Raw genomic sequence first — 26,536 nt, forward strand, 5'->3', positions numbered from 1 at the left:
GTAAATACCATGTACTAAATATCAACTGTTGAACAAAAGTCCATGCTGCTCTTTTATACTTGTGCTATTTATTTTGACTGACATATTTGTCACTGGCAAGTCAGCAACACACAGACAGTGGTAAACAATGAGCACACAAAAACACGTCACATATACAGTAAGAGAAGAAGCACTTACGTTATACCAGCTTTGGCTCTTCTGCAGAGGCAAAGAGATAAAAAAAAAAAAAAAGACAGAGATTTTGATTATTTAAAGTATGACTTTACTCTCCATACAGGGGATGAGAGATGTGACCACCATCTGTGAAAGTCAAACTGTAGCTGGCACTTTCTAATGAGAGCCAGTGAAAAATTGTTTTTTTTTTTTTTTTTAAAATACAAGGATTTTTTTGGGCTGCAATGCCTTCTGCAAACTGCAACCACATAAAAATGTCATGAATGAACTCCTCTCTGAAAGTCATTCAAACATGAGGATCATTTTCTTGACATATTTAATGAATTTATCCCATCAAATTGTGCATATATATAAATACACCGAACGAGGTTGTAGAACATTTTCAGAACAGCAGAGGGCAGCAGAGTGTCTCAACTTTAATCATGTCAATGACAAGTATTTCCGACCTTATACTATAATAGATAGTGACCTTCCAATGGGAATCATGCTGCAAGACACCATTCCGGGGAGATACATGGATGAGATGAGGGTAAAATATAGAGGTCAGGTGCATCATAAAAGGAAAGCACTCTTTAAATGATTGCATTTTCTCATAAAAACAAAACAAAGAAACATACCCACCAAAACAAAATATTTACAGTTTATTTGTAGTAGTTTTATTCTATATGTATCTGCAGCCAAGATGATGAGTGCCTCCATTTTAGCTTTTAAACAATTTTTTTAATAATGATAATGTGCTAAGTGCTTTTCAGGACAATAGTACATTTTAGAATTTGACAAGCAGTCCCTTAGAGCCTTTGCTATAATGCAACACTGCTCACTGCTCGGCGAGGCCTGACTGTGACAATCACAGGGCTAATGTGGACTAATCTGATTTGAAGGTGACACAGACACAAGAGAGGAATTACTTTAAGGGTTCTGGCTGAATAAAGTGCATGCATGGGTGTATGTGCGTGCGACATGTTTGATGTGGTGAGTGCATAAGACGTTTGACAGCATCAAAACAGTTGGGGTGGTGCGTAGTGGGGTGTAGAAAGCAAACGAGACTGCGATAACGTGCATTGGTTTTTGTATGTTAACAAATAATTGCCTGATCAGCATTAAACATGATATTCTGATAATATTTAACGGCCATTAGCGTCCAGCAGAATCTCATGTGACCAATCCACAATCTGTATGTTCTAGGGAGCTCCAACAAGACTTGAAGATAAACTGACCTTTACTGCTGAGGTCTATTGACGTCTGCATGACATCATGCATGCTGTGTTTTGTGTGACTTTAGAGCCATAGTTTTATTATTATTTGATTAAATTCCATTATATTATTATTATGGCCCCAAAAATGGATCAATGTGACGCAAAAGCTTCGGCTCTTCGACTGCGTGGACATTTATCGAATGCACAATGATAAAATTGAAAGTACTTTTTACTCAGCCTTAAAACTTGAACAATGCTTGATAAGAATTACATGGCCTTTCACGAAAAGGGGAAACACTGACAGCACTGCAGTTATCACAGAGGATCCTACAGTGGCAGGTGTACTGAGGAAGTGGGGAGACTAGGGATTGATTGAAGAGGAAGGCCAAAAGGTCAAAAGACATCAAGGAGAGAATGCTTACTTTAATCAGGTTTAGTCTGTCATACTGAAAGAAAATTCAAGAGAAAACAACCAGTGAGTCAAATGAAAAAAGTGTTGAAAGAACTAAGAGTGTTATGGAGTTGTCTGCTGCCGTTAAAGTACAGCATGACGCAGGCCTGATGTCGATGATGTCACTGATCGGACCAGCGCACATGTGACAGACAGGCCAGCATGATTGTTGGTATTTGTGCAGGGAGGCATTTGCTGAACATGCTCTTTTATTTGGATTGCATTAGGGTTAGGGTGATCAAGCTCACGTTGCCGGGACGACCTCACGCCATGGCTGGGGTCATGTGACCAGTGCTGACTGGCTTACACGATAGAGGGATTGCGGTTGGGGTGGGGTGGGGGGTGGACAGCTTAGTTTGAGGCACAGAAGTAGTGATGTAATCATTTGGCATGTGCTTTGTGTGTTTTACAGTGTGTGTGAAGCAGATTGTGCACTGCAGCAAATAGAGCATCACGAGGCAGCCTTAAAACAACCATCTTGTTTATGTACTCACTGTCTTGTTGATTGCTTGTTTTTACAATATTTTTCAGAAATAGGAGAAAATATTTTAAACTGCATTTCACACTTTTAAAATCTGTACCGAGGGAAAGTTCCTATTTAACCTACATATTGTGTGAGAAAAAAATTGGAGAAAGAAACAATTTGAATAAATAATACACCAGACCACTTTTAATTTAAATGTCACATGTTCTCTGGGGGGCGCTAATAGCGCCACAGTTTTGGAACTCCTGTCCCAATGCGCAGGTATAATTTGATTTTGCACTAGTAGTCTCAAAAAAGGATCCAAATGCATTTACACTGTGCAGCAAAAATGTTTGCCACATCTGCACAATTTAGTGAGCTTCAGTACAAGAGCTGTATTTTAAAACATGCCTTTATCAAAGACTTTATTTGCACTGTAAACTACAACCACAATTAAAAAAAATACAGATTGAATTAGTAACTCTTGGAAAGTGTTCATTTTTATTTCTTTCATCTCAGTATATGGTTCAGCTCTTGCTTCGGTGCTTATTAGATTGTGCAGATGTTCATAATATGGTGGGTCAATGTGTGTTATAAACATCATCAATCAATTAACAAGGGCTACATTGCAAAGCACTGCAGAGGAAACATGAGGGAATGTAGAGGAGGTGAGCGAGGTGTAATAAGCTGTTGTTTATGTATACAGGATGGAGAAGCAGGCTCGGGTGAGATGTTTCCACAGAGCAGCTCACAAGACAACAGGAGGGACGCAAAGGGGCAGAGGAGGAAGAGTAGGAGGAGCACAGAAACATTTGAAGAACAGAAAGAGTAATGCTTACTTTGGAAAGTCGCTTGTGAGACTAGCATGCAAACAGGAGAAGAACAAAGAAAAACAAAATCAGATAAAAAAGATGACTACAAAGAAATTAACACCAAGAACAAAAAGCAGCTGAAGATAACAAAATTGTTGTCATCAGATGGCGCAGGTTATCATGGGACATGTAGTGGTGGCCAGTAATGCAGAGGGAGAGAGTGCACACTGTGAGTGAATGAATGAAAAAAAGAGGACAGTAAATGAAGTTAAAGAGAAGACAGACGATGAGTCAGTGAAGGTGAAATGGCTTCATTAGCATTCATCACAAACAAACTGGAAAATGTATTTGCCCTTAGAAACAGCACATCATGGCAACCCCTTGACACGATGCAAATACTGTACACCCCTTTGGCGTTCTGAGCAGCACCTATATGATGTATTTGAATTTAGCTTAGTCTATTTAGAACATTAAGATAAAACTATATAACTGTTCACCTGTGGTTGTTTTACTGTCAATGAGCTTGCCTTAAATTATAAATGATCAAGTCACATTTGTTCTTTACTTTTGTGATTTTGTCAGAATCTGGATTTTTAAAAAAAAATAGATTAATAGTAAAAGGAATAAGAGGAAAAATATATTTGATCCACCACAGCATCAGTGTAAAAGCTGGTTTCTCAGCACAATTAAAGCTAAGTGTAAAAGCTCACACAATACAAGCAAAATGCTTCAGCAAAACTATAACTTTTTTTTTAACGTACATACTACTTAGAATCAAATTGTTCAATCTTGGATTCCTAGACAAGTTCTTTAGGTGTTTTATATGTTTTGTTTTTTGCTATCAGGCCACTCTGACATGAAGCCCAGCTCAGTAAACCTGCAGTTACGATTGTCCTTCTGGAATGATCCCCCATCTTCACTCATTATCTAGAGAGATCTAATATATTTCATTAAATGCTGCCTTTAAAAGTGTTTTGGTAGACTTGCTCTAATCTACTTTACCTAAGTCCTGTCTCTGAGCTCCGCAAACTTCCTTCGACCTCAAAAACAGGTTTTTTTTTTGCTCCGAGATGCGATACAGGTGGAATCCATTCATTTTTATAAACATCTCAAGAATTACAGAGACATTTCTTTTGTTTTTAAATTTTTATAGTAAGTACAGTATTTTACGTGACTGTCAAAACATTCTCGGTCACTAGGGTTAGAAAAACCAAACGGCGGCACTCACTTTGGAGTTCTTTCCCCCGCTGCGTGCTGACTGCAGTGAGTAGGTCCTCTGGACAACTTGCTCGGGTGTGGAGGGCGACTTGTCCGAGGAGTGGTCCGAGCCCTTCTCCACCATGTTGTCACCTTCCTGGCTCTGTGGTGTGGGAGAGCGCGATCGTTTGCGCAGGACTGGCGAGCAAGCAGGAGTGCTCTTGTTTGAGTTACTGGCAGTGCTGAAAAGAAAGATGTGGAGGGATGAGAAAAATATTGACAAGAAACATCTGGATCAGTTTGTATTGTCTTTTGAATAATGTTTGTATTACGTATGATATATGGACTGGAATGACAGTGTTGACCCCAAGGTATGTTGAACAAGTAAGGTACGATATGAGGGTAAAAATATATCATACTTCAAGTTCAAAACAAAATAATCGGGGTCTGGTAGTAATTATTTTTATGTTTTGCAAGGATACAATTATGCCAGCACAATTGAAGATTGTGATTTAAATTTTGCTCAACTATTGTTACCAAACACAAAGTCTGCATGTGAAAACACATGTTTTGTACACTATCATTCTTCATGCTGTTGGACAGACAACTATGAATCCAATGTCTTCATCACCCTGGCAGGACAATTATAAAGTTATCAACATTAGTGGGGTTCCTTCCTTAGAAGAGCATTGTTGACTTCCATCACATAAGGCTTAACAGGCTTGAAGCATCATGTGCAACCTGGTTAATTGAGGCTAAACTAATACTAGCACCACTAACAACAACAACAACAGAACAGCAAAAGGAATTTTATGTACGTACATAACACTGTAAAGATGAGCATCACTACTGTCACTAGCAGTGTGACAGAAACCGATATATCGAATTGGAAAATATAAATTTAAAAGATGAAAGTACATTGATTCAAACTGTTATCAAATTGCATTTCCTTTAGGAAAGGCCATATTGTGAAATGACAACAAGAAACTCATTGCATCATATCTTAGCATGGATTATTATCAAGCCTGAAGTCACACACAAATCTGTTTCCTGCCATAAGAAATCAATGTTGAAAGAAAACTTCCACTCTATGATGATTTTGACTTAATATTAGATAGTCCCTGTACTTGTACATGTATTGTACTTTTAGGATGCATTCAAATATAAATATATATATACACACCTAAATCTCTATTTTACGCAGACTTTGGGGTCCAGAATTTGGAAAATTTGTTAACCCTGACAGAAAATCTTGCTTTTTTTTGGAAAGGCATGAAGGGGTCCTTTATTACGTTAATTCAGTAGGTCAGGCATGTTGTTGGGCAGCAGAAGGGGTCCGTTTGCCGTCTGTCACCCACACACATCAAAGTCTGTTGAGAGACTCTTTTATTAGAAGAGAAGCAATAAAAAGATTACAATATCAGGTGGATTGAGTAGATCATTTTGATGCTATATGAATTGGATGTAAGAGAAAATAAAGCAGCCACTTATTCTACTGCAGTGTCAAGCCACACTCTGACTTGTGACTGTGTGGATGAGGTGCTTCCGCAAACTTCCCCCTTTCCAAATCAAAAACAATACTAGCTTTCCGTAACACAGTAATAAAGCAGTCATAAAGATCAAACTTATCAAACACCTTTAAATTGGTCACGAAAATTCATCAAATCACTAGCTAAGGTTTACGTACTAATCACTTAGCTTTGTACGGCCCTCATATCATCCATTTGAAATACTACCGTAATTGCCGGACTATAAGACGCACCGGATTATAAACCGCACCAGCTAAAAGGCAGGGATATTTCAGTTTTTTTCTTACATAAACCGCACCGGACTATAAGCCGCACGTGCACACGAGTTTTTTTTTACAAAGAAAGACAGTACATAAAAAGCCTTTTTAACGTTTTAATAACATACTTGAACATGTCTTTCTAAGCATTGCCTGAGACGCAGCAGTAGTACCGCAGCAACGCGGAAGCGTGCAAGCGAGTTATTAGCAAAGAAAGACTGGACACAGAAAGTTTTTTTAAAGCTTTAATAACATACCTTAACATTTCTTTCCAAACACTGCCTGTGACGCGGCATTAACACAGCAAAGTCACTGAGACGCGGCGGTAACACAGCAGCAACACAGCAGCAACATGGTAGCACAGCACTAACAGGGCTGGTTAAAAAAAACATACGAGTAAAAGAAAAAAAAGAGCCGTCTTCATCTTCCTCCTGTGCACTCAAACCATCGAAGTCTTCCTCCTTAGTGTCCGATTGGAATAGCATTAGATATCCTTCGCCTCACACTTTCTCAGTCTCTCTTTCGTCGTCGGTTTTATGCATTTCTTCGAGTGTGAAGAGGGTCTGTTCATGCTAATCTTATTCATGCACGAAGCGCTAAATTACATTAAACTAGCGAGCGACACGTATAGCTTAAAAGCGGCATCATATGCATTTTTTTTGTCCCCCATAATGACAGTTTGTGTATAAAAGCTTCCTGTCTTTGTGTGAGTGGGGATGTGTAAGTGATGCGCGAGACGATCAAAACACAAACTAGCATGTCTTCTTCGGCGCATTATCTCTTCTTCGTCTGTCTCGCTCTTGCTTCCTGCTAGAGCGCCCCCTGGAGACCGGAGGCCTTAAAAATTCAGAAGTACGCTCCAGAGTAGACACAAGATAATGTCATCAACATCGACTGCCTTTGGCTTAAAAGTGGCATCATATGCATTTTTTTTTGTCCCCCATGATGATGGTTTGTGTATAAAGACTTCCTTTCAGTAATGTTCGTATTGATCGCGCTCTGCGTGATGCGTGAAATGTAAACACAAACTAGCACGTCTTCTTCGGCGCATTATCTCTTCTTCGCCTGTCTCGCTCTTGCTACCTGCTAGAGCGCCCCCTGGAGGCTGGAGGCCGTTAAAATCCATAAGTACGCCGCGCCGCCGTTTAAGGTTTAAAGTAACCTTCTGAATAAAATGCATTAAAAGTTCACGTTCATTACAACTTGTTTTTGGTGAGCAAAATGTCAGAAGAATTGAATTTAAATGCTGATTGATTGGGTTTTAATACAATGCAGATGGTCCAAACAGTGCCACTGCTTTGTGTAATCTCTGAGTGACATGGCAGAGTAAGAGAAAGCGCAGGTGTCAAACTCAAGGCCCGGGGGCCAGATACGGCCCGCCACATCATTCTATGTGGCCTGCGAAGACAAATTGTGCATCAAATTCGTGTGTCATTACTAGAATTGCAAATTGTCTTCACTTTTAATATCTTTTTTTTAAATATTTGACCAGTTTTTACTCGTCTGATTTGAAAACAAGTTATTTGTCAGTTTGTTTTGTAGCTTTTACTGTATATAATAGTGTTAAGAGTAAAAGTGATCAAGTCATCACAAAAATCATGAAAAAAATCTTATATAAGCCGCACCTGACTATAAAACGCAGGGTCCAAAATTTTGGAAAAAAGTCACGGCTTATAGTCCGGAAATTACGGTACTTGAAAATGTATCTGACAAAAAACAATTAGGGTCCATGACCAAACCGTGTTAGACAGAAAGTTACGTAGGATTGAAGCAAGTAAAATTGAGATTTAGGTGTATACACGTCCTTCACAACATGTAAAAATTTAGACACTCCCTTTATTTACTTCGTATTGTATAGTACAGTATAGTATAGGAACATGAATGACATCCAACAGGACCAATTTCTTCAATTTAAATGCCGCATTAATTATTTTATGAAGGCAAACATTTTTAAACAGCTCCAGTAGTGGCTCATTTGTGCAGGAGCACCCAATGAAGTATCCAATGGGCATATATACATGCTCACAATGATCGCAACAAATAATAGACTCAGCAAGTGATGAGCCCAGTGATGAGCTCACCAGGTCAGGTAACTCGGCGTGGCATTATGCAAACCAATTTCCCACTAGCAGCAGAGGTCCGCTGCTTGTAGCCATGCATTACTGATACCCTGTTCAGTGTCTCATGGAGAACAATGTGGGCAGCTTCTGTGGCTGATGTTGAAAAGTAAGGCTGGGAAAGAGGCTTTACATGTGTACAAGTCAAGGGGAGATAACACAGCCCTGCTTCTCTGTGGCAACTCCATTTTAGGATTAGCAACCACCTTTGCTGTTTGGTGGATGATCATATTCTGGTCACTGAGTATTTGCAATGTTGATTAGTGTACACTGATTGACTGACTGGTTTGGAGTAGAAAATATTTCATTGTATATTTGTAGAATAACAGAATATTTCTCCTGTACACCTGCACTGACCAATTAAATATAACACACATTGTTCTTGTCTCTTATTCAACAAGTTACCTTTCTCTTATAGCATGTCTGAGATCCAGGGCAAAGGGCAATGTCAATAAAAGTATGCTTGGATGAGTTTCATGTGAAAGAATTTTCAGAAGAGTAATTTCCATTGTGGAGCTATCTATAGATAGTATAAATAAAATTAAATTACATCTAGAACCCTGACCTCAACCCCAGCAAACACGTGTGATGAACATAAAGAATATGTTCACATGAAGAATATAAACATGCAGTATAGTGTTCTAATTTAATAACATTTTCCATTAAAAAAAACTAAACAAAATCTGCACACTTCTACTACTGTTACTCTCATGACAGAAAATCTGTGCAGGTCTTCATGAGTTGCCCGCACTAAACTGATCAGAAATCAATTATGGTATAATCAGAGAGATGCTTCAGAGCACAGCCGATACTGGAATTGGTACTGGTATGATCAATTCCCAGGCTTGCCGTTACTGTGCAGCTGCAATAATTTGCTGGCCTACAGACTGAGGTCTATATTTAGTTCCAGTAATAAGGAGTGTGGACAAATGGTTGAACAATGAAAAAGCTATACTGAGCACTGCCCACGACGGTACACTTGACACAAATCTCAACTTAGAGTGAAGATCACTATAGCAACAGTGGTTTAAATATTTAGTGTGTGACTAAATATACTCTTCTGGTCTGCTGCCCGAGCAGGTTTTACAGCAGGAAAACAAAGTGACAGAGGACTTGATCTCTGAAAATATAAACACTTGTTTCTTAAACTATTACACAACTAATCCATGCCCTGAAATATTCAGAAGTCTAACAGGGTAATGTAAAACATACAGCACTCGAAGTTTTCGCAACATTAGGTACACCTGCATGATATCCATCCATCCATCGTCAGTCTATCAACACACTTAAACTATAATTGGAGTCACAATCATTCAAAACTATCTTTGCAACCATGTCTGCTGCATGTACACAAGTACAGAGAGCATACGAATACTGCCCATCCGTATTGGGGTTTGTTTATCAGAGACTCAACTCATCTGCATGCCCTGCGCTGAACTGCACACAGACAGCAGAGGGATTTTCCGGTGTCAATCACCAATTCGCTTGTCACACTCATCCCAGATTGGTCAAGAAAGCAAAAGGAAAACAAGCATGCTGCTTGTGCTACTTTGTTACAGTCTTTCCTCTAAATAAGCTCTAAAGCTCTTAAATCCAACGAGCTCAAGCGGTCCAAACGTTCTATTCTACAATGCCTCCAGAGTTCCGGACCTTTCTAAGGGGGGGGGGGGCCTGCTTGTTTTCATGGTTTTGCTGACCCCTAGAAAAAAAGAAAACTCTGGCAAAAGTCTCTTCATCCTGTCTTGTGGCTATGGGGCACAATGCTTAGCATCACATACAGATGAAGAACAAGCGGACATAAACATGAGCATGCATGTGCACATTTGAATGCACAGATTGTGCATGTTGCATAACTATACATATCCACCACTCATCCAATCCAAAATGCACTGCAGTTTGCCATACCCCTGGTGAAAGACTCGGTCCCTCAACATGTCGCCGTAACACCCCTCGAGGCAGCGACAGCCCTCGTTGGCCACACCGACACACTCAAACACCACCATGTCTTCGTAGATGAGCCCCAGCAACGAGTTGTTCACCCAGCGAATCATCCCACCACGGACGGTGCTCTTCTCTCTACCACCTTTTGTCTTTCCAAGAGAACGGAAGGAAACTAGCACGCAGGGAGGAAAGATGGACGAGGCAGCCAGAGAGATTTTCTTTAGCAGGCTTAGGGGTACTGATCTTCCCCGGCCAGCTCTGATCTCCTAATAACCAGCTTACATTGCCCTTAACGCCTGCTGTCAAAGCAGAGACTCTGGGGGTCTGAGGAGCAGGCTGCCCTCCATCCTAAATAGCACGTTGATTTAGCCTCTCGGGAATATCGGCTGCACATGGAGGCAGGTGATTCCCAGCACTAACCTGGTCGTAGCCATGTAGAGAGCCGCGAGATTAGCCCTTTTCGAGCGGCTTCATTCATGCAGCGACATTGGCATAAGAAGAGGAGGAGGAGGGCGGGGAGGAGAGAACGGGATAACGGAGAGGATGGTGGATGAGTGCCAGATCATGCCAGGAGAAATGGACGAAAAAACAAGCAGGAGGAAGATATGGCGGCAGTGGAAGATACAAAAAAAAAAAAATGCACTGGCAGTCGTCTTGTCTCGTTTTATCCTTTGCTCTCTTCTCGTTTGTCTAGTTGAGACTGATAGGCTCCGTCGAGCAAGCTTCTATGTTTCGGTCTCATTCTCCCTTTTCTCGGCTCCTCCACCCACTGGATCATCTGTTTGAGTGCAGCATTTGCTAGTACTCAAGCTAGGCTTTTCTGTTGTGATTTCTGCTCACCGTCAAATGCGACGGATGGCTGTATGGAACGAGAATGACAATCACTCTCTCTCTCTTTCTCTCGCTCTCTGGTTGCATTCCACCTCTTCCTGTGGCTGCTGCTACAGGGAGCCTGCTACATGCTCAATTATTCATGTGCTTCATGAATGGAGGAGCTGACATCACCGGCATTCAGGTCACTTTACATTCTGAGCTCCCTCTAAATCTCACAAAAGGTCACTTCTTGCTTTGAGGTGACACCCAGATGGACCAGTTTCCTTTTCTCATTGTAAATGATGGATTTACAAGCAGCCCATGATAAAGATCGAAAGCAGTCAATCAACCCTTTTAAAAGGACACTCTCTGTGAAATACAGTACATTGAGAATTGAAAAAAGACCAATGCCGAAGAACAATGCAGGTCATTGTTTTTGTCAAAACTTTATGTAAATTAAGTGAATAGGACATGGAACAAGAAAGACTCAATGATAAAGTCAATACACTGATAAAAAGTGTGGGTCTCTGCATTTGTTCGATAATATTTATATTACAGTGTGCCTGAGATGCATTTTTCTCATATTTTTATTTTGTCTCGGAACAATACATGTACGACGACAATGAGAAAATGAAGACATCATACACTTACTCAAAAAGTGATATATGCTTATTAGATGTAATGCCTCAGTTAATTCACACTATACATTGTGCACATCAAGTCTTTAAATATGGCACCTCAAATTTACACTTCCATTTCACTGCACCCAAAATAACATTATATATAAGTTTGCTGTAATTACTTTCATTATGACATCCGATACCACTTGTAGGCACAGAAATCTGTACTGCGACATAATGCAGAGAGCAGTTGCATGCAAGAGCACCAAAGAAAATAACAGCTAATAAAGATTTTACCATCACCCTTAAATAACGACCTGATGCAATAAGACAAGAAAAGTTAACTTTATAGCATTAGCAATAGAGTTAGCTACAAAGTACATGATGCACTTAAGGTGCTTCTATTTTTTTGAGGAAGCAGTTTTGAAGGCAGAATTAACTTATTGGAGAGTTGCTTGCCACATATTGGGCTTCATACAAACACACACGCGTGCACACACACAAGCACATGCGCACACACGCATGCACATAAACACACGCGCACACACACGTATAAAAGACCCATGAGGTGAGACTCTGGAAAGACTTGACCCCACCAAAATGGCTGACTCATTGGGAACGCTGAGCAGAGGAATGCTGCGAAAACAAAAAGGAGGAAGCTGGTCCACTGAGCCGAACAACTCTGTGCCCACATGAGCCTGCATTAGCACACAGCAACTGACCTACTTGGACCAACTGCAGAAACAGAAGGCTAAAATGACCACCCAACAAAGTATGATTGCACACTATAGTAACCTACTGTAATTATTGACTGAGAATAATGGAGTTTTTAAAAATATTAATTAGATTTTATATTAAGGCACTTGGTTCACGTAATATTGGTGGACGCCAGTGAAACCAAACGACTTTGATTTTGCGGCATAATATAGTATTAATAGTATTAACAAAATACAACTATGGAAAGAAACCGCAGTACTTTCTTTGACTAACGTGTTTCTGCTTTTTTGCTAGTGTGATTGGTGGTATGAAGAAGTGGCTTATTGTTTGTGTTAAGGTCAACCACTTGCTCTTTCTCATCAGTGCATGCTGCTGATTGCAGAAACTGATGGTTGCCACAATACGGTCAGAAAGTCCTTTCTCGGATGCTATGGCATGGTTTGGGATTGTGTCACTGCGGCACTAACCCAGGTAATATTGTGACTAATTTTCTGTGCAACAGATTCCAGGTGAATGTGTTATTGATACTCATGACATACAGTTAGTCATAGGGAAGGAAACAAACACGCTAACAAACGCCTCCATCAGATTAAAGGGAGTGTGTGCTTTTTAGCGACTTGTCTTGGCAACACTAATGGACCGACGCCTGGTTAACTGGGAAAACTCTGACTGCGTCTTGGTCGTGCAGTTACCATGGCAGCCGGTCAAGCCATTCATGTTTTCCGTCACTTGAACTGTTCCCAACTAGAGGGGAGTATGAGTGTGTGTGTGTGTGTGTGTGTGTGTGCGCGCGCGTGTGTGTGTGTGTGTGTGTGTGTGTGTGTGTGTGTGTGTGTGTGTGTGTGCGTGGTGAGAGGATGATGCTGCATTTGCTTTCACACTTGATTAGCTGATTACAACCAGTTTAAGCGCACTTTGCTGTGTGGACCAGCCAGGTTGGGTTCAAGCCATCTAAAACGTTTTTATAACTTGATGCTAAGTATTTGCTAACTAAGCATTGAGCAGTCACTCTGCCATTACATTTTTCAGTTGAATTTGTCAATTTAAAGCAAATTTAAAGCCAAGTGTTTCACCTAACCATTATGTTAGTCATTCTTTTTAGAGTAGTTGACAAGATGGCAGGTTTTGGTTAAGAGCTTGGTTTTAAACTAAACAAAGTCATTTGAATTCAGGAGCAAAACTCACCCTGGAGAGGTTATCTAAGGACCTGAAGATGGGTGAGAAGGGACATGGAGTTGGGAAATGGATTAAAGCCCAGAGGGACTCACTCGCTGCCATCTGCAGATTGAAACTGGAAGATGGCTGAGTGACACTGTTTCAGGAGGGGATTTTAAAAAAAATAAATAAATAAAAAGGCAGAAAAATATCTGGTGTGAACCTATTTGCAGCTAATACAAATTAGGATTGTTCAAGTGGAAGTCCAGGAATATAATCTTGCAAGAGATATTCAATCAAGACTTTAAGTAGTATTTTTTGGCTGCATTTGAATGCATTCCAATGTGAATGAATCTGAACGAATTTGAGAATAAAGATATCTTTTTCTTGTCTAATTAGAAATTTGCTTCACAAAATTTCATTCAAATTTCACTTCTATCTAATCTACCTGGAAACTAACCGAAGCAAATTTGTGCAAGACAAGCAACTGACCAAAATGTAACATTCCGGGATGGACCGAATATCATCTTCATCTATACTTAATCCCAATAATTTACTAATGATAGATGGATGGGCATACAGCTGGTGCTTCCGCTCTGCTAATTTAGAACTACCTCTTCCATCATAAGGCACTGACCCAACACCCCTCTGTCTTTCACAGACACTGCAGTCATAAATACAACATTGATAATCTGGCCATCATCCATCATGTCGTCTATAACGTCAACACTAGGGAAAAAAATGTCTGATATTTGAGACTGAGAGGACAGTGTGATGGTGATGACAAATAGCAAGTGGGTATAATGCAGCAGGGGGGGGGCAGCATGGTAGCGATCCAAGTATAAAAAAATGTCAGGAAAAGATGAACAGCGGCAGTCAAGAAGCAAAATATATTCCTTCGGTTGTCCTCTTTTGCTGCGGAGACCCTGAGGGGAAACTGGAAATCCGCTGTGGCCTAGTCTGCCGATGCAGTACTTTATCTTTAAAGCGACACTACGTTACTAACATCCCATTTGAGTCGAGTCGAGTCTCATTGGTTGTGCTTTTGTTGTTGTTGTGAACATCTTCCAAATGTGCATCTCATACTGAATTTAAGCAGTACTTTCTTACTTGAGTAGCCAAACTACAGTCCTCATATGAGGGGTCTTTTGTTTCTTGCCAAATTTTTGAGGTTCAGACGTGTGGGGGCTACAATTAGAAATGAGTCGAAAATAGATCAGAGAGGCCGTTTGGAGAAAACGCGCCTGAGGATGTTTCTGGTTTTCTTGTGAGGATCTGAAGCCTCTGCGTACATCAGGGGAAGTTTCCAAATGTTTTTGATGTTTTGCTTGACGACAGCACTCACAAGTGCACACACGATTGTATAATGTATGTATAAGCACAGTGGTAACAGAATGCAGCTGAAGAAGAAGTGGAACAATGTTTAACATTAACTTCATGCAGAAATTTAATCTTCAGTTTTTAAAAGTAAGAAAATGCTTAAGATTTTTTCCAGTGAACAGTCGAGGATGTACTCTCGCTGCCTCACCCAGTCAACTGGGTTAGGCTCTTAAACACCTGCGCCCCTAATGAGGATAAGCAGTATGGAAAATGGATGGAGTAAATATGTAAGAAAAACATGTACTGTGTAAAAATGCTGCAACAGCAAAGATACACATTTCAGTGAACAGCAGTGTGTGTGTGTGTGTGTGTGTGTGTGTGTGTGTGTGTGTGTGTGTGTGTGTGTGTGTGTGTGTGTGTGGACTGAAGTCACGAGCAAATGGCATATCCAGTGCAAAAATCAACGTTGGGGCACTCCCAAACGCACATCTCTCGCTTTCTGTCTCTTTGTCTCACTCGCTCGCTCTCCCTAGGTCTCGCTCGTGCTCCCTTTTTCTCTCTCTCTCTTTCTATCCCTCTCAGGGCATACTAGTTACATAACCTGCATTAATATTTTTAATTAAAATCTAACAAAAGACATTACTTTTCACAAATGCAACTAAATCCTAATTGGAATAGTTTCTTATAAAGTGCACTCATGACAATGTTAAGAATAGGAGCAGGCTATACGCAGGAGGTCATTATTATTTTAATCCCCGACTTTGCTTTTCCATCAACAAACACAAGGCTGAAAAGTACATTTTTTGCATTAGTGATGTTGTGATGCGGTGTATTGTTATTAATTAATAAGAACCAAAGGTAGGCCTTTTCACAGTTGTCCATGCACACTGCCTTGTGGTGCACACCAAAAAAATGCAATGTGGAAAGTCCTAACATTAATATTATGAATTTCTTTTTGCATGCTTCTGCAAGAATGCACAAGGACATGCCTTTGATAACATCTCCCTTTTACTTTAGTAAAGTGTAGATATCTCCAAATGGACAAATATCCCCAATATCCATACATGCTTATTGTTGCATCAGGACTATCATCATCTGACCTGAATTATGAACATGTTCAATTTCCAGGTGTAAATCTTCCACTAACATGACATTTGCATTAGTGTCTGAGAGTGAGGATAACGTGAGATCCAGCTGGATTTGGTCCAACTACAAAGATCTGCACGTGCATGAGGTTACGCAACAGTGTGGCGGCCAGACAGGTCAGCCTCCATTTCAGTATAAAAGGCAAAAGGATGGTAACAGATGGTGCTTCAACTCATGACTATCAGGGTGATTAAGGGATGGCAGACTAAAGTCTAACAGTGTTTATGTGCAATGGGTGCCTGAGACACACAAATCATCAGGAACACAGAGTTTGCTGACACAACACAATCAATCTCATTAAGCTCATCAAGTCTTGAGTGGTCACCAAAGAACCAAGCGGGATGCACGTTGCCGAAACAGCTCTCCCTTTCACTTTTGTTTTTGTCTCGCTCCCCCTGCAGTGCTCTGTAATTTGTCTAAAAATACCACGCAAAGAAGAGGAGGAGAAGGAGCGTAAACAAACAAGGGGAGGAGATGATGAAAGAAAGGAGGGCAGCTGAAAAAAAAAAAAAAGGATTGCACGCAGTGAGCGAAGGCGGAAAGTTAGCCACCTGGACGTGGATGCGTGCGCCCATGTGAGGGATGACGGAGAGCATGTGCTTGGTCCTATTATTATTTTATTATTTTTTCAGCCACGTGAGCGCCTCTCCTCAGCTGCTCTGTGCTCAAATTGAGCCCACCAGAGGGGAGCAGAGCGAGGTCACCACTGTCACAGTCTGAAAACAAACACACGAGTCCACACTGAATGCATGCAGGCTCTAACACGTATGTATGCGCCTTATGACATGCATTGTGTTTAATTGTCTAATCAGTCTCGCACGATACTGCATCACAGGTGTTAACCCATTTAACCACCACTGGAGTCTAGACTATGTCTGCGCTCTTCTTTGCAATCGCAACTGCTTCAAACGTGCATAATTGCAATGAGTACATACAGACATGTTCTCCTTCTCATTTTGCACCTTACCAGGCGAGCTTGAAGCTTTTCATCAGTACAGCGAGGTGTGTCTAATGTCCATAGCATGTTGTGGGCACCAGGCTGCCCGCTGATGCCGCTGCATGCTGACTGACAGCCTCCTCCACAATCCTCACCTCCCATGCACGCAACCAAAGCAAAGCCACAGTCTTCCGACAGGACGGATGTTTTTTGGGGCTGACCAAAATCCACAAGGATTTGCCTCGCTCCCTGTTACATTCTGTGCCGCAGTGCTGTGCGCCTGTGCCAAAAATTCACATTCTTTTTTTTTTTTTAGTTTTCCCTGAAGAGAAGCAGGTGAGCCAGCAGTGCGACGATGCGATCTACAGCATGAAGAGAAAGAGTTAAGAACGGCACAGAAAAGCAAACACGGTTGATCCTTCTAACATCCGAGTCTCTGACTGAGAGCGTTTCCACTTTGCTGGCTCAAACTCTCCCCCCATGGCTCCCTCAGCCACTGCCTCTGCGGATGAAAGCTGCACTTGCTGTGCTCATAGTGAGCAGGCGCGAGATAGCTCCCCTCCCCCTCCCCTAACACCCCTTCCCGTTCTGTCTCTGTCCACTTCCCTAGATGGCTCCCTTTCGCTTCTTTGTAAGATAAGCCCGGCTGACCCGGAGTGCAGGACGGCATCGCTGATTGTAGCCGTTGGCCATCCCATCCTCCACGCTAAGTATGAGAAGGCTATTTAGAGCGGGACCTGCTGCAATTTTTCTCTTTCATCTTGAGCTTTAGCCTTGCCCAGTGTCAGTCGACAATATTCATCACCTAATGTGATTCTAACCAGAATGTACAGAGCAGCGCATTTTTTAATTAAAATACTTCAATGAAAAAAAATGACATTTTACTCTTGAGCACTCCATCTCTAATCAAATCAGCAACTATAACATCATGTTTAGCAAGCTATATTTGAAAGGGATTAACCTTTACAGCACCGCAGTCGCACTGTCAAATCAAGCAGTGCTTGTTTAATCTGCAAGGTCAGAGGAGTCAGAGAGCAATGAGCCAAAGACTTCCAAGAGAAGCTGTCATTTCCTAAAAAAAAAAAAAAACAAGACCGTAATGGGTGACAGAGCGTCATGTTCTTGTGGCCCGAACTAGTGTCCATACGCCAAACAAATTACGCTTCATTAGCTATTAATGAAACTAATGTATCAATGCTAACTAACTGGTGCCTAGTGAAATAAAGTTGAAGTCTATTTGAGGAACTATTTCAAATGTTACCGTTGGTTGATATTGCGACTAATAAGTGTTTCAGTGGTTAGATTTCTTTTGCTTTGTATGTAAAGCAAAATTTTGCATTTTATGAGGGTCTATGGTGAGGCTAGTGCCTATTCCAGCTGATTTAGCAAGAGGCATCATACACCAAAACAAAAAAAGATTGCATTGCATGGCAACAACAGGTAGTGCAAGTGCTGTTGATTCAGTCTCAACTTGTTTGCTGGCTAAAGAATAGGTGATTGTAAATTAGATAGCCGCAGCCTGCTACAGTAGTTGGCATGCACCCAGAGAGCATTATACTGCTTAATATAACAAAAGATTACAAGCAGAAGTTCTGAACTTTCATTTACCATTGCTTGCTAACGACTAGGGATGGTTTTATTTGTTTTGAACCTTCACTGTGATAGGTTTTAGCCACAAATACCAACATGAATCATTCTGCCATTGCCCATTTAAACACAGGATCCAATGTTCAACTCTTCAAGAAAAGTGTGAAAAAAAACTCACTTTTTTTAACGTTATGATCATTCACCCATTTTCTACACCACCTGTCATTCGACTTAAGGGACTATCCCAGTTGATTTTGAACGAGAGATTAATCACCAACCAATCACAGGGCACCTTTATTTAGTTATAGTAACATAAAAATTAAGCATCTATGAGTCAATTATTCTTTCCTTGTCAGTTAAGATAATTTACAACGCAAATAGCATCCCTAATCAGATTGCACCGCAATATGATCCAGTTACTTGAGTAAAACAAAGAGGAAGGAAAGACAGTGAAAGACTTTCCAGCCCACGTCAGATCAGAACAGACACGAGGCCCCTGTCACATTCTATTGTTAGTCAACGGAGAGACAGCAGGGAGAAGAAAGCGAGGAAAAAGCAGGACAAGATGGCAGTGCAACGCAGCAAGAGCTTTCAGCTAGAGCACAGTACGTCGTCTCACACAGAGTCCATCTGGTGTCCACCTTGTCGTGGTGCTAGCGCTAGCCAAGCAAAAGAGAAAATACATCCTCCAAAGGTGCACTTGCTGACAGTCCTAATTCATGACTCAGTCCCCTAACAAGCGGAACTAAACTAGATGTATTACTAATGCGAGAGGACGTATATAAGTTTACAAAAATTAACAAAAGCAGGCAGACACTGTGACATTTAATAAACTTGCAAAAATGCATTGTTTTAAATATATATTAAGGAATATGAATCTTAAAACGTGTTTGTATTGGTTGGCTTTCGTCACGTATGTTGAGCAGTATGCTAGTTACTAGTCTGCATGTTGGAGAGAAACACAGTGGTGCTGAATGGACAGCTCCGCATCAGAAAAGTCAACGAGTCACGTCATTGTATTTTTTCCCCCCTCATTGATGCCCCCTGCTGGCTAATTTACAATGACGTTTTGTTGAAACCCATTCATGAGTTTATTATCGGTACAGCTTGGAGCCGATACCAGCTACCTTTAGTGTACCTGGACTAGGTACAAATGTACATAAAGATTGAAATCTTCAAGTGTGGAGCTCAGAAGGAAAGATGTATATGGTTTCAAGAAAAACTGTATTCAAAATGGACACCATCTCAAAATTCTTTGCAGATAGTCTCATGGCTTAATCGTGGCTGCATAACGAAAGATGGCACGATGATGCTGATGCATGACATAGTCAGAAACTAAAGCAACACTTCATGATCAGGTCTAGCCCCATATAAATGCCAAAGTCAGATGCAGACGGCCTGCTGTGTGAGTGCCATGTGTTGCATGAATAAAAGAACAAAGCACTAACAGTAAAGCTCTTATTTTAAAAGCGGCCTCCCTTCCATTCCCTGGTTCAGCAGCAGCGGCAAACAAGATGAAAATAGACTCAATAAACCCCTGTCGCATACTTATCGTAATTATAACACAAAGAGGAAAGGGGCGGAGAAGAGAGGAGGTGAATGTTGGGATTATCAAGATTATTACAGACAACACAATCGGGATAGAACGCTATATAGTAATATGATGAAACAATAACCGCATTTCCACACACAGAGGCTGGACCTTTTGTTTACTTAACAGCAATATTGTAACTAACAGGTAACTGTATTATTATTATGAATAATAATATTACGAATTACTATTATATAATCGCTAAACAAAACAACAACAAAACAAAACACAACAAACAACTTTGTAAAGTGAAGTAAATTAATTAGACTACCGGACAGTTTAAGGTTAATGCCAATCTGCCCAATTTGACCCTCACCAGTAATTGCTAACCATAAATTCCCATTTAAGTAGTTATTATGATTGCATTCCTGAACAGGAAAAAAAAAAGTTTTAGGGATTGAATTTCATGCTTGATTAATATTTGATTTATCGGCTGAACCCAATGAAACCCTCAAATTAGGGTGGAAAAAGGGATTCAAAATGGTCAAATGTAGGAAGCTCACAAAATCTGTATTAAAGCATTTCGAGAGTGGAGTCTGCCTTCTTGTTTTAATGACTGGTGTTGAAATACATTTGTTAAGCACTAGTTAAAAAAAAAAAAATAGTGATGACTGTGTGTGATAGGAAAGTCCCCACATTTTCTTTTTTGCTATTAAATATGTCACAATTATTCCAGAATTCATCAGAACATATTCTTTAAAATATTTTTGTGATGTGTTTGCTAACATTTAAAAAAAGTTCAGCTGCAAATAGTCTTTTTTTATGTCTTCAGTCTAGATATGTGCACATATATGCAGGTCCCAATAGTTGCTGATCATAACTGCTGTTTTACTGTCTTTGTTTACCTGCCAGATCCAACAGATGGAATTGAGTGGCCAGACCAGCTAATGTTGGTCTCTTTGTTTTGCATAATTAATTGCATTGTTGTAAAAGGTGGTGATTGATAAATAAATGTACCAACTGTTACTAAAAATATACATATATACGTAAACATGTATTTGTGTTAAGTTGTTTTAGTTTTGCACATTGAGAATAAGATGATGTGCAAATATACTAGACTTAAAAGAAGTGAAGAAGTTGGATTCAATGTATACGATTGTGTGGGTGTGTTTACAGGCTGCCTACACCAAACCGCACAATGCCATTGCCACTGTTTACAATTTTTACCTGCGGCTCAAGCGCTTATGCAGCACACCCGTGAGTCATCGCATCATGACCTTGAGCTCCTCCAATTCGCCCCGACACTGTTAGAAAAAGCGACACAAACGGGATCAGCTTCCCGATTGCCTCCAGATCTAAAACTTCATCCCAGAGCTTTGATCGTATTAGTTCTACAATTGAGAAGGACAATATTTATTTTTTTAATTCATATGCAGCATGTTATATACACGCTTAGTTTAATGTCCTGAGATTAAGCACACTAACTGATGATCAACAATAGTATATGGGAATTTCATTTAGAAAGTAATGAAAATGAATTTGGAACTTTGTCACAAAATAATGTAAGGCCTGTCAGACCCTTTGTAGAAAAAGTAATACATTTCATTTTTGAGGCCAATTTATGTTTCCATTAAAATTTTCAATGTTATTTTAAAGTTTAATAGTAAATTAAAATGACTTATATATGGCAAGGGTTAGTGTTAGGAATGAGGCATATTTTCAGGAATAAAATATATATCATACTTGCAGGGCGCAGAGTGGAAAGGTTAATAGGTAATCAGTTTTCCATCAATTTGATGACAGCAATTTTCATAGACTATCATAATCAAACTAAAACCAACCAAAATTCTTCACATTTATAACATGCATAATTTACCACATTAACATATGAGCATGACCGAGGACCAAAGTCATCATACTAGTATATAATGGTGGTATGGAAGTAGAACAATCAATCATATTCCAAAAGTTGATGGAATACAGGCCTGGATGGATAAATATTGACCAACTCCACTGTAACGTCATCGGCCACTGGACAATCGGCACTTGCTGCCACAGTGACAACCCTGATGGCAACATATATCACCCACTGATGCGAGTCCGAAGCTTCCGGGCCACATTTGGACCTTTGTCTGCTATTTGGACGTAGAAATGTGCCGATAACTTAGCACTAAGTCATGAAGAAGCACAAGCACTGACTTGGCTTTATCTGGTTGCTATGCCATTATCACCCACAAAGCACAAGGAACTGACAAGGACACCACTCGAGCTATTTTGAACCTTGTGAATGATCCACGTCACTTGTGAAAACAAAGCAACAAGGCCTCACAACTTTCAAGCATTTCAGTCTGCATAGCCTTCATACTGAAAGGGAAAAAAAAAAAATCGCATTGCATAAATTAGATGAATGTTCTTGTGTATGATTTGTATGGACTGTTCAAGAGATGGGCTGTTCAAAACACTGCGGTGCTAGCTCTGCAAAAACAACACCACAGATAAATATGAGTCTATTTGGCCTGTGTTATGCTGATTGAACATCTTGTATTTTGCCATTTTCACACCAGTCATATATCCTTTTCACAACCTGGATGTTTCAGTTCAGTGTAAAATTAGCAAAATGTTGGATATTGACAAGAAAAAACAAAAACGAGTGGAAATGTAAGCAACTGAAGCATAAAACGTTCATGATATCCTGACCTTCAGTCCTAGCTTGACACTCAATCCAACATATCTTACAAAGCGATCTGATTTACAATATTGTTAAACAGTCTTTGACATCTGACATCATTTCGCATGGTATATAAAAGTGAGATTAATGTGCAAACAGGTAATAGTGATACCTTAAACCGTGGTTCTCAAACTTTTTGCACCTAACACCTCAAACAAAAAAAATGACTAAGCTCAGTACTGCTACTAAGTGCTTCAACATTACAATACAGTAGCGGAGTGGCCCAAGTGCTTAACATTGTGCTTAATCATAGGAAAATAAACACTTTACTTCAATTATAAATCAATCAAAACGTATTGTATCCATGTTAAAAAATTGTCGCAAGATAACAATTTTACACACTGTTCCTAAAGATAAATCCGAATTATATTGATTGTAACTGATACAATTGACCACCATGGAAAGGGCATGAATGTAAAAAAAATTCCACGAGCTTGTTGGATATTAAACTGTAGCGTTCCCTCTGACGGTGGGCCAGCATACAGTATAGTCCAGCGCATCATAACCATAATTGAATTTTTTAAAGAGTAATAAATGTAAATCAAGTAGAATATTTTTTGCCTTATGGCATCACTTTTTTATATGAGGAGTATCTTTATAGCCTACCTTTGAGGTTTCCATATCAGTTTCTTCCACTTCTTTTGCTTGGCCTATCAGTGAGGGTACAGAAAAGGAAGTGAGAGGCCTTGGTATAAACTCATATTTGTGTAAACATAATGAGAAACTAGTGTTCATGTGTATACTGTATAATATTAGTACAGTTGAACAAAGGGATCGCAATGTCTTCGATTAAAATACGGCTGAAAGCCTTATCAAATTGTGACATTCTTCACCACATATTCAGTGATGTTGCCAGAGGAACAAGACACATTTTCCATCATCTCCAAGTCAGACCTCACACACAATGACATGCATTTGTGTGTGTTTAATCGCATGTAGAGTACAAAGTGACACAGCCCCTTTCACTCCAGTGTCAGTGACTCAATAATAGGCGCCCACATGCGTCATGAATCACTGTGATCACAAGCCCACAAATGCTCCTTCACCTATTCCTTCCATGTATTCTTTGCATTCAAAATTGACCTAGACATTGGATGCTACAGTCATTGAGGTGTCACTATCTTCTGCTTGCCATTAGAGCTTAAAATGCAAAATATTATAAGTGGTGTGTGGTTACTTGAAAAAAGGCCTGGAGGAGAAGAATATATTGTGACCAAATTATTTACAAGGCAGAGGCAAGCTACGTTATTGATGAAGACATTGGAGCATCTGCAGGCTACATTAATCATGTTAGTGATGAAGGATGACCCTAACATGTACTTTTAGTTAATGCACATGTTGTGGCACAAATGCATCACAGAGGATAAATCATCCACTCTGATGCCCATCACTAAAATACTGTAAAAATGCTAAAGACCCGGTAAAGAAAATGCCTTTCACGTGGTTCGGTCTATTTAAATGTCCCTGCTATGGATAACCAGACGGATAGGAGTGTGTATATGCAAAGTAAAAGTGCATTAACTTGTGGCCTGTGCAGAAGACGGAAACATTAGTGTAATCACCATTTACTCATAAACATAAAGACAATGTGAAATACACAGTGAGTCACCAGATGCTTTGAGATGACTCAGCAGGGGTGCCTGAATGCACACACATGGGCCATTAATAAATAAAGTGCATGTGAAATACAAATGTATGTGCAATGGAGATTTTTTTTTTTTTTAAGCAGTAAGTGGAAACTATAAGAGAACGAGTGTATACTTCATCTCTAACTGACACCATGCCACCAATAAAAATTAATGCTGCCTATATTCAAGATAAATACAATTACATAAAAGAAGCAATTTAGTAGAAATGGGTATGATATAGGGCTGCGTGATGATGGAAAAACATGCCCTATGGGTGTTGAAAATGGTGACATCAAAATTAGGATATTTAACGCAACTAAAGAAATTATATTTTTATGATTGGCAGGAAGAAATAGATAAATGTTTCTATGTGGCAAAGTAAGGTTCAATGTATTCTTAGATAATTAATCAATTCTAATAACTTACATGTATACAGTTATTTAGTGTTAGGAATGCCACTCCATATTGTACATTCAAGGTTGCATCTGATTGGGCAAAATCGGATAAAAACATACAATTCCATATGGAAATAAGTGCATGTCTCTGTGATATGCACATTTTTTATATACTATATTGTGCAGCCAAAGTAGGATATACATTGATTGATTATTTTTATTCGAAATAATTATATGAGATTGTTTGTATCAATAAAACTGGTAGGAATGGATTTCACTACAGAAAGCAGCAGAGGAAAATTTTTTATATACTATATTGTGCAGCCAAAGTAGGATATACATTGATTGATTATTTTTATTCGAAATAATAATATGAGATTGTTTGTATCAATAAAACTGGTAGGAATGGATTTCACTACAGAAAGCAGCAGAGGAAGTAAATCAATGAGGTCAACTTGTTTGCTGGGCTTACTGACAGCAGAACAAATGTGGGTTTAACAGAAATAAAATGTTCTCTTGCATTTCCCCAACATAATACTATGCTATGTTGAAACAGAGAGACATTTGGTGCAAAACCAGTTTAAACAAAAAATGAAGCATTTGATGTTAACGTCTTTCTACTGATGATGGAAATTGTAGTTGTTTCATTGTAGGTCACACTTGCACAGTCTAAGGCTAACTAGAAAATATCCTCCCCAGTCCTCATTTCAATGCACATATACAGATTCGTAATCGTGTGATGATAAACGATTCTCTTGAGTTTTATTTTTTCAGAATTCCAATGTATTCTATTTTCCAGGTGTATGTGAGAAATTGATCATTCATCATGTATTGAACATTGATCATATATTGTAGCAATATATTCCGGGATGATTTAATGCCTAGAGTTAGTTTATGTAACCCCCCCTACAAATAAAAAAAACAATTCACAGCTTATATACGTACCTAAACAGTAAATCTGAGCAAATGCACCTCAGAGTTTTTTTTTTAACCACCCTTATCTAAAGCGTAAACAGGTTGATCTAGTTTGTCAGTGAAGCCAAAATGGACATTTAATTCAGCAGAATAAAACTCGTTGGCCAACAAACATGTAATTTAACATCATGCAACTTTTGAAATAGTAGGATTTGAGTAACTTATAAGATTTCAATACTCGAAAGGGTTACCGATGCACCAAGTAACAAAAATCCAACCTGACCTTCTGTTTGTGCATGGTGAACAGGTGGACACCATCCTGGCCTCTCTTCTCGCTCTCATGGCCTCTCTTCAATCACTTCAATTCTGCTCTTTCGTTGTCACTTGTCCGGAAAACATCACCAAGCCTCATTCCAGCCCCTCGCTGCCTCCACAAGCAAAAATCAGCTCACATTTGGCGACAAATCCGAGAAGTGATTCACCTGTTTCTACTAAACGGACTGCTAAGGAAGCCAGAAGATGTCCGGACAGCAAGGATATTTCTGTCTCAGCACAAACACATCCTCAAAAACCTGTTCTTGTTGTCTTAAATACGTCATTAATTTAATACAAAATAAACATCTGACATAAGAGTTTAAAAAAAGAAATAGCCATTTTTTTGCTCAGGCGTTGCACAACCTCGTTTCCAAACTCATCGGTTCAAATGTGAGCCGCTGAGGCATGGATGAGCAGTCGCACGAGGGAGGACGGCTCAAGGATGCGAGTGTTCTGATTGGCTGGCTGGCTATGGTGTGTGTGTGGGAAGGTCCCTTTGGTAGGCTCACAGAGAATGGCTGTGCTCAATAAGGGTGGTCCTTCACCTCCTCTCATCCCCCCACCTCCTTCATCACGCTCCATCCTCCGATTT

The 26,536-nt window shown here is 39.8% G+C and overlaps 1 protein-coding gene across 10 annotated transcripts in view; it reads right to left on the reverse strand.

Moving 5' to 3' along the window:
• gramd1bb (GRAM domain containing 1Bb) overlaps positions 1–26,536 on the reverse strand; it is a 76,450-nt gene that overhangs the window by 17,607 nt on the left and 32,307 nt on the right. For 2 of the 10 annotated variants that reach the window (XM_088379964.1, XM_088379970.1), the window contains 4 exons: positions 4,325–4,535; positions 3,124–3,144; positions 1,793–1,816; positions 178–198 (listed from right to left, as the gene is read on the reverse strand). In XM_088379964.1, the coding sequence (XP_088236090.1) occupies positions 178–198; positions 1,793–1,816; positions 3,124–3,144; positions 4,325–4,535 (277 nt within the window). Of the gene's footprint in view, positions 1–177; positions 199–1,792; positions 1,817–3,123; positions 3,145–4,324; positions 4,536–10,101; positions 10,354–10,557; positions 10,995–16,875; positions 17,339–23,297; positions 23,342–25,912; positions 26,317–26,536 lie in introns of those variants that run through there. The other 8 variants (XM_088379968.1, XM_088379966.1, XM_088379972.1 and 5 more) reach the window with 7 other exon arrangements.

This window comes from Syngnathus floridae, chromosome 7 (genome assembly GCF_059516105.1).
Source record: "Syngnathus floridae isolate MCC-2025c chromosome 7, RoL_Sflo_1.0, whole genome shotgun sequence".
NCBI classification, from domain to species: domain Eukaryota; kingdom Metazoa; phylum Chordata; class Actinopteri; order Syngnathiformes; family Syngnathidae; genus Syngnathus; species Syngnathus floridae.